Source organism: Neoarius graeffei, chromosome 7 (genome assembly GCF_027579695.1).
Source record: "Neoarius graeffei isolate fNeoGra1 chromosome 7, fNeoGra1.pri, whole genome shotgun sequence".
Taxonomy (NCBI): Eukaryota; Metazoa; Chordata; class Actinopteri; order Siluriformes; family Ariidae; genus Neoarius; species Neoarius graeffei.
The window spans coordinates 56,886,697-56,901,678 of record NC_083575.1 but is presented as its reverse complement, the minus strand read 5'-3'; the positions used below and the strand labels follow the sequence as shown (position 1 = coordinate 56,901,678).

General features: G+C 41.6%; 1 protein-coding gene across 3 annotated transcripts in view; it reads left to right on the top strand.

Annotated features, from left to right (window-relative positions):
- rin2a (Ras and Rab interactor 2a) overlaps positions 1-14,982 on the top strand; it is a 77,104-nt gene that overhangs the window by 45,866 nt on the left and 16,256 nt on the right. For all 3 annotated transcript variants that reach the window (XM_060926052.1, XM_060926053.1, XM_060926054.1), the window contains 5 exons: positions 3,979-4,067; positions 5,958-6,156; positions 7,813-7,927; positions 10,435-10,507; positions 11,526-11,617. In XM_060926052.1, the coding sequence (XP_060782035.1) occupies positions 3,979-4,067; positions 5,958-6,156; positions 7,813-7,927; positions 10,435-10,507; positions 11,526-11,617 (568 nt within the window). The remainder of the gene's footprint in view (positions 1-3,978; positions 4,068-5,957; positions 6,157-7,812; positions 7,928-10,434; positions 10,508-11,525; positions 11,618-14,982) is intronic.

Below are 14,982 nucleotides of genomic sequence, written 5' to 3'. Positions count from 1 at the left end.
TAACTGAAGGTCCTGATTTTGTATCTGCATGATTTTATGCATTGTGCTGCTGTCAAGAGATTGGCTGATTAGATGACTGCATAAAAGAGCAGGTGTAGGGGTGTACCTAATAAAGTGTATTAGGTACACTTAAGTGTATATGATGTAAATATTCCAGTCAGTCAGTCAGGCCAGCTTCAGTCGCAAACGACTATGCCAGGGAGGCAACAGTTCATCATCATCATCTTTAGCTGACAGGCAATTCCACCGTCTTTTGAGTCTCTCCAGGTTAGCCTCTTTATCCACCCTAATACCGCACCCGAGACTTGCATGCCAAGTGTCACGATCAGTGCATACAGATGTCCAGGTAGCAGGGTTTATTTGGAAGTCTCTCAGATCTCGTTTCAGAACATCCTTGTACCTAAGGCGAGGTCGACCAATTGCCCTTGATCCATCTTTGAGAAGACTATGGAGAATGCACTGAGGTAGGTGAGATTTTGGCATTCTGTGGACATGCCCAGCCCACTTGAGTCTAGTGGATTTCAGGATACATGATAGAGGGCTGGAATCTGTGATGCGAAAAAGGTCCTCGTTGGTAATCTTGTTTTTCCAAGTGACACCAAGTATAGATCTTAAAGATCTTGTGTGAAAAGCACTGAGGCACTGTTCTTGATGGTGATAAGTTGTCCAGCATGAAGAGCCATACAGAAGTATGCTCAAAACACAAGCTTCATATACTCTTACTTTGGTCTTGATGGTAAGTTTCGTATTTCTAAACACATGTTTCTCAAGTTTTCCAAACACAGTGGAAGCTTTGCCAAGTCTAATAGACAGTTCTTTATCAAGACAAAGATTAGATCCAAGATATGTGAAGGAGTCAACATTATCGAGTGTTGTGTTGTTGATCGAGAAGCTTAGATTACCAGTTAGAGACAGGACAACTGTCTTCTTAAGACTAATGGTGAGACCAAATCTCTGGCATGCTGTACTGAACTCATCCAGAAGTTCTTGTAGCTGTAGGGCTGAGGATGCACACAAAGCAGCATCGTCTGCATAGAGAAGCTCGCGGACAACAAGTCTTTGGACTCTTGTTTTGGCTTTGAACTTAGCTAGAGAGAAGAAGTTTCAATCATCTCGAGTAAGCAGAGAGACTCCTACATGGTCAGGAATGTTCTGGTACGCCGTTCTGAAAACGTAGGCATAGTAAATGCCAAAGAGAGCAGGGGCTAAGACACAGCCTTGCTTGACACCTCTATTGATGGGAAAGCAATTAGATGTGTCGCCATCATACTGGATTTTACCTTTCATTCCAAGGTGGAAGGACTTTACAAGGGAGAGTAACGTTGGAGGACAGCCAGACTTCTTTAGAACAGCTGACGAACACAGAAAATCATTGCTGTGGTAGATCTGCCTGGACGAAATCTGCATTGAGATTCAGGATAAATCTCTTCAGCAAGCTGTTGCAGTCGATGGAGAATGATCTTAGCTAGTACCTTTCCTGTGACACTTAATAGGGAAATGCCACGATAGTTGTTGCAGTCTTCTCTATCGCCCTTCTGTTTGTATAAGGTGGTGATCTTAGCATCTTTAAACTCTTGTGGAACAGTGCCAGTAGACCAGCAAGACAATATCAGCTTCTGCAAGGGCATTGCAAGAATATCAATACCAGCTTTGACCTGGTATTGCAGCCTCGCCAGCTGCTTTATTGTTCTTCAGTCTTATTATGGTAGATGTTACCTCATTTAAGATCAGGTGGTATGTCAAGTTGTGTCTTGATTGAGTCATTTGGCAGAGTCTGTAAAGTGTCAGCACAAACAGAACTCTCACCATTATAGAGTTCACTATAATGTTCTATCCATCTGGCCAACTTTTCATTCTTGTCGGTGATAGTAGCGTCTTTTCTTTTTAGCACAGAGCATGATTGAGAGATCGGCCCTGTAGCCTCCTTGATCGCAGAGTACATAGCTTCGATATCACCTTGATCCCTAGCAGTCTCGATCTTAGCACAGAGGGACTCCCGGTATTTCTTTACACATTGTCTAGCTGTTCTCTGGACTTCTGCACGACACGTTAGTAGTTCACCTAGTGCACTTCTTGTCGGCCTTGATTTCATCCTCAAGAGAGCTTGTCTCTTTTTCTCTACAACAGGCTCCATGGTCTTTAACGAAGCGTTATACCAGTCAGTCATGCCTATGCCTTTTACCAAATGTTTTGAGCTCACAGCTGTGAATGGTATGTTTTAAGTCAGTCCATTGGGTTTCAGGGTCATCTGATGCAGTGAGTGCCTGCAACTCCTTAGCTAAATCATTACAGAAGCACTCTCTAAGATGAGGTATGGCTGTACGGGTCACATCTATCTTATCTGACTTCTTTTTACTACGATGGAACAACTTTGGACAGAATCTCATGAAAGACAGCACAAGGCTGTGGTCTGAATCACAGTCAGCACTGTGGTAGGTTCTTGTGTTGGTGACTTCAGATCTATGACGCTGTCGCGTAATCACAAAGTCCAATTGGTGCCATTGTTTTGATCTTGGGTGACACCATGGCTTTTTTTCTATGAGGTTGTCCGAGAAACAGAGAGTTTGTGATGCATAGGCTTTGTCGAGAACAGAGCTCAAGAAGACGCTGGCCACTGTCATTCATGTTACCAACACCAAATTTGCCTAGGCAGCCCTGCCAAGATGCGTAGTCATTTCCTACTCTGGCATTCATGTCACCAAGCATCACAATCCTGACCTTTTCATCAACAGATCTGATTAGTTTCTCAAGTTCTTCATAAAAGTTGTCTTTGTCCTCAGATTCAGCTTTCAGAGTTGGGGCATAGGCTGATATTACCAGAATGTTGCCTTGTTTTGTGTTCAATATTAGAGATGATATTCTTTCATTTACTGCAACGGCTGTTTGAATGCTTGATATGATGCTGTTATGAACAGCAAAGCCAGTACCACACAATCTTGCTTGGTTCTCAGGCTTGAATGTGTAATTCATTTCCCTGATTGAACCAGCACCAGGAAGCCGTGTCTCCTGTAAAGCAGCAATGTGAACATTTTTCAGCTGTAGCTCAGTGTCGATGACAGCTGTCTTCCGTATCTGTACATTTCCAAAGTTGAGTTCAGTGTTGGGGGACATTCCAGGGGTCATAGTCCAAACATTACAGGTTCCAAAAATAAACTGTGTTTTCTTAGGTGATTTAAGAGGGATTCCATTTCACACCCATCCATGAAATGTTGTTGTGATCAGTAGCACCCAATTGGTCAGGGGCTGCCCAACTTGGAGCGGGCGGTAGCTACAATGAAGTTAAATAACCTCTCCCACTGCTGACCATAGTCCCTGGCGCCCAGCATATATCACCTTTAGCCAGACTTATAACCGGTAACTACCATGGTCCTGGTTTGATTTCTGCAAAAAATATATGCAGCTGCAGTTTACCTCTGCAGGGAACTGGCTTGGTATAATGACGAAAGATGGTGAAACTGAAACTTCAAAGCCAGGACAGTTAAAGCACCTTGGGTTGTCCTACAGCTAATCAAGGGCTTCTCTCACCCACAACAAATCTGAATCAGAAGTGAGGCATAACCAATACGTCTGAGATGAGTTATAGGTGCAGGGGCTGCCATATGAGTTGGAGTACCAAGTTCATACGCCTTACAAAAACATGAGGCCCCAGCTCCATGTTTGAATGGTTGGCTGGTGACTGTGAAGTTCATGCGCCCTTCGAGCTTACAGGCTCAGAGTGACCATCCACCCAAATATGATGTAAATATTCCAGAGTTCCAATTAATTTCGTGTACTGTCAGTTTTGCTGTTCATTCTTAGGTTCTGTTTTCTCTGAATCTGGGGTTAGTGTATATAAAAGGGAAGCAACTCTGGATTGGGTTTATCGGAGCAGTGACTCATGTCTGAGTCTGCAAATATAATTCTTTCACATGCACGTACAAGTGCACACAAGCATGTTACAGGTCTTTAACACGTCTGTGTTTGTTCATCTCTCCGTAGCTGATAGACACATTTTCCACTGAGATCTCCGAGCTGAAGCAGGAAATGGTTCAAACAGCTAGAGAGCCAGACACAAAGCTCCTACAAGGGTGAGTCTTCTCTCTCACTTTTTCCAGATCTTTCACTCAGCTGTCTCACACTCTCATTCCCTTGACTTCTCTCATATATATATATATATATATATATATATATATATATATATATATATATATAGGGCAGCTCTAAGAGGAAGCCTCAAATATAGTATTGTTGTTAACTTAGATTAGCTTTTTTTTTTTTTAAGAAATTATATCAAGTTAATACATTTGGTGATCTGTGGGATGGTGGGGATGATTTTTAAAAGTTTAATCCAAGAACAGAGCCCAGTTAAGTAACAGTGGCATGTTTGACTAAGAATAGCTATTAAATTAGCTGTTGCTCTGAGGAGTGTATGTAGGAATATCTGACAGTTTTGATTTTCTGGGGACATATCTGATCCCCATGAGGAAAGCTACTGTTTTTAAACAAAAAAAAAAAAAAATCAGTTTATTAAATAAAAGAGCCTAAAAGAGACAAAAGGTTTGCTTTTGGTTACTGAAGTTAAGGTTGGCATGCAAAGCATGAATTATGTGCATACACTACCGTTCAAAAGTTTGGGGTCACCCAGACAATTTTGTGTTTTCCATGAAAAGCCACACTTTTTTATTTCCCACCATAAGTTGTAAAATGAATAGAAAATCTAGTCAAGACATTTTTCTGGCCATTTTGAGCATTTAATCGACCCCACAAATGTGATGCTCCAGAAACTCAATCTGCTCAAAGGAAGGTCAGTTTTATAGCTTCTCTAAAGAGCTCAACTGTTTTCAGCTGTGCTAACATGATTGTACAAGGGTTTTCTAATCATCCATTAGCCTTCTGAGGCAATGAGCAAACACATTGTACCATTAGAACACTGGAGTGATACCGTAGTTGCTGGAAATGGGCCTCTATACACCTATGGAGATATTGCACCAAAAACCAGACATTTGCAGCTAGAATAGTCATTTACCACATTAGCAATGTATAGAGTGGATTTCTGATTAGTTTAAAGTGATCTTCATTGAAAAGAACAGTGCTTTTCTTTCAGAAATAAGGACATTTCAAAGTGACCCCAAACTTTTGAACAGTAGTGTAAATAAAGGTCAGTGGAAGGTCCTTACAGAGATAATAAAATAAACGTGTGTGTGTGTGTGTTAATGTTTTCTATTAGTACCAGGGCTGTTGTTTTGTTTGAACGTAATGGTTAATATCAAACTATTTCCTTTGTGTTTTTATTGTAATGCTGCTAGTTGTCCACAAGGGGGTGCGCTTTCCTCTTTAGCTCATCAGCACAGTGACAAAAGATAGTTAGGAATTTTTTGCTTTATGCAGTGAATCTTTAGTTTTACTTCAGAGAAAATTGCAGAGGATTTCTTAATATACATTGTGTTATAGACTTTGTTAGAAAAACTATAACTATGTTAATGTATTCAAAATGTCCTTGACCTGGTTTGTATGCTTATTTGTTTTTGCACACAGGCTCTGTGACTAGATTTATAGTCAATATATTTTCCCAGTTTTCTCAGAAATAGTCTGCACATTTCATGGCATAGACTCCGTATCTCATGGCAGAACAAAAAGTCAATTCGGGAATTGAAAAAATTCAGGAGGCTAGTCAGAGCTAGCAGTTTTCTACTACTTTTTTATGCTACTCAAGCACATCTGCACTACACATTTTAGTGTTTCCCTTTTTAAGCTCATCAGTTTTTAACAAATTAACAAAAGGGGTGAGTAGAGACAACATTAAATATGCAGCAGTGCTTCAGGACCAGGAATGGGAAGGACTATTCCAGATGCTCCTATGAATACCGGATATGACGGGCCAAATAGTTTTATTGTGGAAAGTGTTTAACTCTGAATAAAATTGGATATTTCCATTGACAGAGACATTGCAAGCCATTTACTTTTTACTCTGTTTGTAGTCTTGAGGGGGAGGTGAGTGGTCTGTTCCTGCAGTCGTCAGTCTGCACTGGTGCAGCAGGGGTCCGGGACTCTGGCTATGACTCTCTACGCCGGCACATGAGTGTGCTGGACAGACTGACACACACACATATGGTCTGGCTTTTACTGTCACTCAGCGATGAAGAAGCAAAACGCATCCTGCAGCCTCAGCCACCAGGGGTAAGTGTTTTGTGTGTGTACGTACAAACACACACCACACTATATACTATTTATGACTTGTTTTAGTTCAGTTTAATTCTGTTCAGTTTGGTTAGTATTGGTCTATATAGTTTCTGATCTGAAATTGAACATCTTTATGAACATTTACAGCAATGTTTAATTCACTTTACGAGTTTACGAGTGACATTTGTTTGTGTTATTATTATTATTTTGCTGACTTCTTTTTATGCTTATGGGGGTGTGTATTTCCAGATATTATGGGAGTGTATATTGGGGCGGCATGGTGGTGTAGTGGTTAGCATTGTTGCCTCACAGCAAGAAGGTTCTGGGTTCGAGCCCAGCGGCCGACGGGGGCCTTTCTGTATGGAGTTTGCATGTTCTCCCCATGTCTGTGTGGGTTTCCTCCAGGTGCTCTGGGTTCCCCCACAGTTCAAAGACATGCGCTTAGGTTAACATGGGGTGGCCTTAGGCTGAGGTGCCCCTGAGCAAGGCACCTAACCCCCAGCTGCTCCCCAGGCGCTGCTAGCATGGCTGCCCACTGGTCTGGATATATGTGTGTGTGCTCATTGCTTACGTGTGTGTTCACTGCCTCAGATGGGTTAAATGCAGAGAGGAATTTCACAAGTGTATGTGTGATGAATAAAGTTCTTCCTATAATTATTATTATTATTATTATTCCCCTACTAGTTTTTATTCAAGGCGGCACGGTGGTGTAGTGGTTAGCGCTGTCGCCTCACAGCAAGAAGGTCCTGGGTTCGAGCCCAGCGGCCAACGAGGGCCTTTCTGTGTGGAGTTTGCATGTTCTTCCCATGTGTGCGTGGGTTTCCTCCGGGTGCTCCGGTTTCCCCCACAGTCCAAAGACATGCAGGTTAGGTTAACTGGTGACTCTAAATTGACCGTAGGTGTGAATGTGAGTGTGAATGGTTGTCTGTGTCTGTGTGTCAGCCCTGTGATGACCTGGCGACTTGTCCAGGGTGTACCCCGCCTTTCGCCCGTAGTCAGCTGGGATAGGCTCCAGCTTGCCTGCGACCCTGTAGAACAGGATAAGCGGCTACAGATAACGGATGGATGGATGGTTTTCATTCATATGTTAGTACTGTATTGTACAGGCATACAGGGTCAGTAGTAGAAACGTTAATGTAACATCTTCTGAATAAATCTTTACAAAGAAAACTTGAACTTTCGTTAGCATTGTTGGTTCACCTTCTAACTGCATGTTCTGCTTGTCATACCAGTGGTTTATGCATGAGATCATTTTGAAGTGTGGGATTTGACGTCATGTATCTGTTCCAAACTGTTGGAATGTTGTTGGAGTAGTATGCCTGCTCGCATATTACACTTGGGCTAATGAATTTCTCAGTGTTTCAGCTCCTGGTTAGAGGGTTAAAAATGGCTATCCTAAGCTGAAATATAGTAAATGTCATGTCAGGTTTGACGTCAGATTTGAGTTTTAAATAGCATAATGAGCAATTTTTATTTTTAACTGCTGATTATGCCCTCTGAGCCAGATCTAAGCTCATGACATTGCATTGCTCAACCTGACTTGAGTGATATTTGAAATTTTAATGACGCATACAGTACCACAGCACAATGTTGAACGTTAGTGTAATGTTTGTCTTCTGTTTCTTGTCCTATTTCTGTGTGTATGTGCTGTAGACATTTCTGGTGAGAAGGTCGTCTAAACTCCAGAAGAAGGTGATTTCCCTGCGTATGGACACAGACAGTGCTCCAGTAACCGTGAGGGACTTCCCAGTCACAGAAAGCCAGTACAGTGAGTTGCACACAATGCCAGAGAACTATGAACATCTCTTTTCTCCTTTTCACTTCCCTCTGCACATGACATAAAAAAAAGACTGGCTTTACCTGTCTATTTTTGCCTTTTTATTAATCCACTGTTTTTGTCCAGGCAGTACAATGACTCTGTGTGTGAGCTAGCTTTAGTGGTGTGGCTCAGTGTTCTCAGACAGTGTGCTGTCAGTGCTTTATACATTCTTGGGCTTTTTGTTTTCAACTTTCTTTTTTTAAACTAATCTATTTTCCAGCTGTCTTACAGACAAGTATTTGTCTGGAATGCAATTCCAGCCTTTCAGCCTTTGATGTTAAGATTATCATAAAAGTGTACTACTATACACTTATCGTATTCATAATTGTGTATTAATAATTTAATTAAGTCCCAGACCAGTGCATCTGACTAGTTACATACTGCTTACAGTGCTACTTTTCCAAAGCTAACCATATTGAATTCTATACAACAATGCAGCAACAACGCAAGGCTTAAATTATGTGCTTAAGAAAACGGGTAAAATATTTTTAAAAGGAATTTTTTAAAATCTTAACTACAATGTATTCTTTCCTGCAATACCCAAAGGATTGTGCATGCCAGTTGTTTAGGCATTTATAATGACACTTCTCATCTCATCTCATTATCTGTAGCCGCTTTATCCTGTTCTACAGGGTCGCAGGCAAGCTGGAGCCTATCCCAGCTGACTACGGGCGAAAGGCGGGGTACACCCTGGACAAGTCGCCAGGTCATCACAGGGCTGACACATAGACACAGACAACCATTCACACTCACATTCACACCTACGCTCAATTTAGGGTGTATTCAGACCAGGATAGTTCGATAGTTCACTTGCTGTGGTCCGAACCAAATGTTTTTTTTTTTTTTTTTTCATTTTGGTGCGGTTCGCTTTCACACTGTACATTTTAGTAAGCGGACCAAAATCTGTCAACAAAGCCACGTGCCCTGAGGTCGTTCAGCTATTGGTCAGAGACGACATGCGCACAAAGCGTTAAGTTCAAAAGTAGTCATGGAGGCTTTCCGTGCTGTTATTCTTTTTAATGTCATCAAAGCTATATGTTTTTTCCAGTTTTTACCGTTTTCACAATTGTGCGATTACTATGCTGTTGTACAAGTAATTTATTAACGACGACTTCAAAGGGCAAGGCGGCTACGGAGGATAGCGCTGATGAGCGCACATCATGTTGTGACAGTTCTGGCTCTTCACGCAAGACGGAGGAGGTATGTGTCGGGATATTCGCCTTATCCATCGTAATAGATGAATTTCTTTTTTGCGTCGCTAGTACCGCCACTTTTTGAAAGAATGTCCCTGATTTTAATGTAGGTCTGACGGAGTTTCTTCACTTTTAGCCGACATTGTTCTGGGGAGCGCGTGAACCCCTTCTCCTTCATTTTCTCACTGAATACAGCAGACACGTCGGCATTTTTGTGTGTTCTCTCCAAAAGCTCAGATATGTGGACATCTGCCCATATATCCACAAGGGTACGCGTTTCTTCCTCGGCCCACGTTTGCCCCCTATTCATTTTTTGTACTCTGTAGTCTAGCCTACCACTGGTCTGAATGACTGAACGACTGTTGTAAGGTTCCCTTAACAACCGAAACAGTGTTTGCACTTTGCGGTGGAGTGTCAAGACTCTGTTTCCCATAATGCTCGACAAACGACGGAAGCTCCCAAGGTACAAAAAAGCAAAACTGTCAGATTAGGTCCGGTCTGCTTTCACACCTCCAAAAGGTCCGCACCAGAGTTCCTTTAGTCCGGACCGAGTCCGACCTTGCAGCTCGGTCTCGGTCCGCTTGTTTGGTCCGGACCAGAGTTCGGTGGTTTGTATTCAGACCAACCCAAAAGGTCCGGACCAAGGGAAATTTGGTTCGTTTAGTTGTTTGGTCCGGACCAAACAACGTAGGTGTGAATACGCTCTTAGAGTCACCAGTTAACCTAACCTGCATGTCTTTGGACTGTGGGGGAAACCGGAGCACCCGGAGGAAACCCACGCGGACATGGGGAGAACATGCAAACTCCACACAGAAAGTCCCTCCCCGGCCACGGGGCTCGAACCCGGACCTTCTTGCTGTAAGGCAACAGCGCTAACCACTACACCACCATGCCGCCCCACACTTCTCATGAGATATTTAAAATAAATTTAACGCTTGCTTTTGTGACTGGTAAAACTGATCATGTCCCATCTTCTGGTCTGAAAATTTCAGTCTGTTCTTTGACAATTGGTACTTTTATTAAAGCTGAACAACAGGGATAATGGCATTTCCATAATAACTCGCTGCCAGTTAGCACATCTGTTTTGCATTAACCCAAATTTAGTTCTCTCCCTCTATTTGTCCCATATTCCTCGAACAGTGGGAGGCACTTATGCATACGTGGACTTTCACAGTAGAGCAAGTGCAAACTTTTCGAGCTTTGCTGTGCATTACTACTGCTAGTGCTGTTAAATTCTTGCGTGTATGTATGTTTATGTTTCAGCCTTCTCCTTGGAGGGGTCAGGGATCAGCTTTGCCGATCTCTTTCGACTGGTGGCTTTTTGCTGCGTAAGCAGGTAAGAGGAGCTACACCACTAAACAGTAGACACAAAAAGCCTTGCTGCAAATGCTGTGAGAGCAAATGAACAGTATAACGCATGGTGTTTTATCATGAAACATTTTCAGGCAACTAATGCATATGTTGGTATGAATGTGTTTATCATGCTGTTTTCGCGTTGTTTTGCTTTATGTTTAATGACTGCATTCATTCACAGTACCAATACACGAGATGGGGTCTTTTAAGTTTTAGTGAATAGTTATTTACCTTTATTTCTTAAACTCTTTTGGAAAGTAAGCTAACAAGTTTGATTTGAGCTTAGTAACCCAAGCTTGTGCTGTAATATCTCCTCAACCCTGGGTGTTATAATCTGAAAGACGTATCGTGTTACAAAATTTATATCAAATCCCTAGCCCTGTGGTCCAAATATGATACAGCATTACCTCTCACTTGATTGAAGCCTTTTGTGCCAAACTGATTTCTACTGTGAACCCGTTAACCTGGTGAGCCGCTGCTGCTTTTGTCAGGTTTTTTTTTTCTTTGCTGAGTTACAAACAAAAGGATTATTAGACTAAAATCAGTCGCTTTCTTATCCTACCCAGTCTGTGCTAGCAATCTGAAACCACAAATCCAAAATAATTTAATTGCATGACGCTGTGTCGGTGGCTCAACTGCTATCAAAAACATAAATCATTGAATATGCTTCCTTGTTTAAGGCTGAATTGTTTGTGTTCCTGCTTTGCAAGTTTATTGTACCATGCAATCCTTATTATACCCTGTGGTGCATTTCTGCATGGTCTCCCTGCCTTGCCGAGTCTGTCTCTTTGTCAGTGCCACACAGTAGACAAACACAAGCCTCTGTATGTCAGTCTTTTCTTTTCACATGCTAAGATTCACAGCTGGAGCACCAAACCTCTGTCTCTCTCTCTCTAGTTTCCCCTTAAGAGCAAAGCTTCTATAAGGTTTTAAGAATTTTCTAGGTCCTCTTAGTACACTTTATGCCCTTAGTGCCTTTTGTTTATGCTTCTTCTTTGTAGAGATGTTCTTCCGTTTACGCTGAAGCTTCCTGAGGCAATCTCTGCTGCAAAGACTACTACTGATCTAGAACAAGTAGCCAAGTTAGGAATTGGTAAGTAGCTTTTACCCTCAGTCTTCAGGTCTGATTTTATTAGTCAAGCATCTATGAGTGTGCCTTTCTCTGAAGCCTTATGATCCGTTCAAAATGTTATAGTTCTGTGACTGTTTATGATTGCAAATAAACCAGAAAATACCTCAGTTGCGTATAAACTTAGCTGATACACCAAACACGTGTTTATCTGAGAGGGTTGGATCAGGCTTGGGCTCATAAATACAGTGTGACTGGTTGAGGATGGGTGTTGGTTTAGAGCTCTCTTGCTTTGAGGCAATTCGGTTATGACTTGTGCTTTTGAGTGTGTTCTTACTGCCACTGTTTCAAAACACTCATGTATTTCTGCTTTCTTTTCTTTGCTGACCTATGTTCTCATTGAAGCTTATTCAGTAGGGGTTTTCCTTTCATTTTTAATTTGACAGATCTGATCATTACTGATCAGCTCACTGGTTGTTCGTGATAATAGATGTCATGCCTTTCAATTACATGAAACCTGCGACTGATAACATCGTAGGCGCCCAAATTAAAAAGGTGCCCAAATTAAGGTCAAGCGCCCAAAATATGCTACCAAAAGTGTAAAAAAAAAAAACCTGAAATGTTGATTAAATAAACTTGGCTGCATAAAACCCAATGTCTTGACTTTCTTCTTTAAAGCTCATAGGCAACGGTTTTAATTTTATGCACATTTGAAACTTTATATGTTAAAAAACCCTCTGTAATTTTCTTCAGGTCCCAAGAAGTATTGTTAATAAGTAATAATTAAAATAAGTTAGCGCGGCTCGTGGCGAATTTCTGTTTGGCTATTTTCGTGACCACTCGGCACGTGATGTCATTTAAGCCAAACAAATCGCTTGAGTCGAGTCCACTTCCGTTTACTTGCATTGCCGTTCGGCTTGAGTGCAGACGTGCATTCAGGAATTTCCAAAGAAAAACCATGCCTTATTGTTGTGCACTGAACTGTAACAACGGGACCAGTTCAGGAAGAAGTTTTTACCTTTTTCCAAAAGAGGAGAAGAGGCAGAGAGAGTGGATTGTGCATGTGAAACAAAATCAAGCAGTCAGAGAAGAAACAGACCAGCAACGCTCCAGCAATGCTCAAGCAAAAAAGAGAAATGGAGGTAAACATTTTTACCTTTGCTTGCAATTGACAAGTCAAGAATCCTGAGGGATCCTGTACAATCATTGTGGAAATGAGACAAAGGGATATTTCCTCACTTAGAGTAGGCTATAAATAGTATAATACCGCGGATGGCAGGCTAATGTGGCCTACCGGCGCACTGTCAAGTAATCGTTACCTATCTCCACTAGGGAGGGTGGTTTAATTATTCTTCAAAAGGGCTCTTATTTAGTATTACGACGAAAGTAAGAATTTATCATAACTACCAGGATAAATCGTTTGGGCGCGAGTCTTGTTGAGGTCCGGGGTCACCGCGATCAGAGTCGGCCGAGTCGCTGTCCGATTCCGAGGCCGCATGGTCAAACTAGTGAGCCGCATTCACCGATTGCTTCACAACGGCCATAGGTTCATACATATATGGTTTCACCTGTCGATATTTAATTTGGGGACTTCCTGCCTCAAGATCGCTATCACTTTCAGACATTTTACACAACCTCTCACGACCAAAGTCTGTACACGTGTGCTCGGTTCGCAAGTAAACACAGAGCTGCTCCCAGTCTGTTTGGCTTAAATGGCATCATGACGATGGTCCCCTGGCGGTGAAAGTGCGCATAAGTGAAATGTAAACAAACCTTCGGAAATTGGGCAAAACAGTATATTTTAACCGTTTTATTCAATTTTAGGGTGCAAATTAGACACTAGGAAAATTGAATTTGCTTTTTGGGTCGTTTTTCTAGACAATAAATTCGATATTCTACGTTTCATCTCCGACCACTGCCTATGACCTTTAAAAAGACCGAAATTAGCGAGAATTAGCATGTATTTCTCGGAATTGACGCGAAATCCACACCATTCCCATGTGGTTCTGGGTTCGTCGAACTCTCCGTAAGCCTCGCGCAGAGCACGAATTGTCCATCAGCGGCGATCGGCACGCCATGATTTCGTGGAGGAGCGAGACTCGAGTACCAATGACCACAGCGGGATTTCCACATTAGGTAAATCTTCTTTCTCCTTCTTTTATATTGTTTTATGGTGGTCGGCAAACAGCTTTTAGGTGCATTACCACCACCTTCTGGACTGGAGTGTGAACCAGAACGTTTCACACCATATTGTACTAAATTCTCCTAATAATTCCTGTATCATTTAAAAACCTAAAAGCAGCCCTATATCCCACGTTATCTGACCTCAACTGCAATATCTCTCTGATACCTAGTGTCATATATGATTTAAATCAAGTAAAAGAGAGCTATTCAGGACACAACTGTGTGTATTTAAGATATAGATACAGTTTGCATCTTAAATCCACACAGGTGTGTAAGTGTGGGTGGAATCAGTGACTTGGAGCTTGGTCCTCTTGTTGATGACAGTCTTAGACGCTGGCCTTTCATTTAAACTAAGATCTTTGACCCGACTACATACTGTGAATTGCGCTGCCGATTCTTGTGATGGGACTGAGAAACCTTTTGTGTCGCAGGTCGGCTACAGGTTTGTCTCTTTGATGGCAACAGTGCAGAATTTGCTTTTTCATTCACAGGCTCCTTTCCTCCAGGCTCTCCTCAGGCCCCAACACAGCTTTTAAATACTAACTTACTGTATTCTAATTATGTTTGTCATGTACATCAAGAGGGATTAATGCTGTAGACATTTTGCCTACATAAAGGTAAAAATAATTCATAGATTTATTTATTCATAACTTTGTAGCTAAAAAAGCAGCAGCAGGTTTAAACACAGAGCACTGGGAAAACAGCACTTTGCGCGTGCGGAAAAGCCCAAATTACCCTGTATCACGATGGAAAAAAAAACAAGTTCAGAAATACAGGGTGTAGCCCAAATTATGTAATTGAAAGGCCTGGATGTTATTTAGTATGATGATTATTTGTTTTATTTTTTTAAACAGATTTTTTTGGGGGGAATAATTTTAAAATAATTTCTTATTCTTTCAAGTATTTGAGCCAGATCGTTTAGCTTGAAAACATGGCTCTGAAGTTCTGTGTACATACTTCTGAATGTGCTTCTCATGTAGGTGACACATTCTGATGATGTCACTTGCTGGAACATGTCTAAGAGTAGTTTTGTTTCTTATGGTTCTGGGCTATTGCGCAGTATTTGGTTTACAGGAATTAGACTGTAATATAAGTCAGTGTAATAGGACACTTCACTTGACATATATTAACTTGGATATGACTGACGACAATACAAGAGAGGATAAGAAATGACATTTACTTACCTGAATAGACTCCAGTTTGAA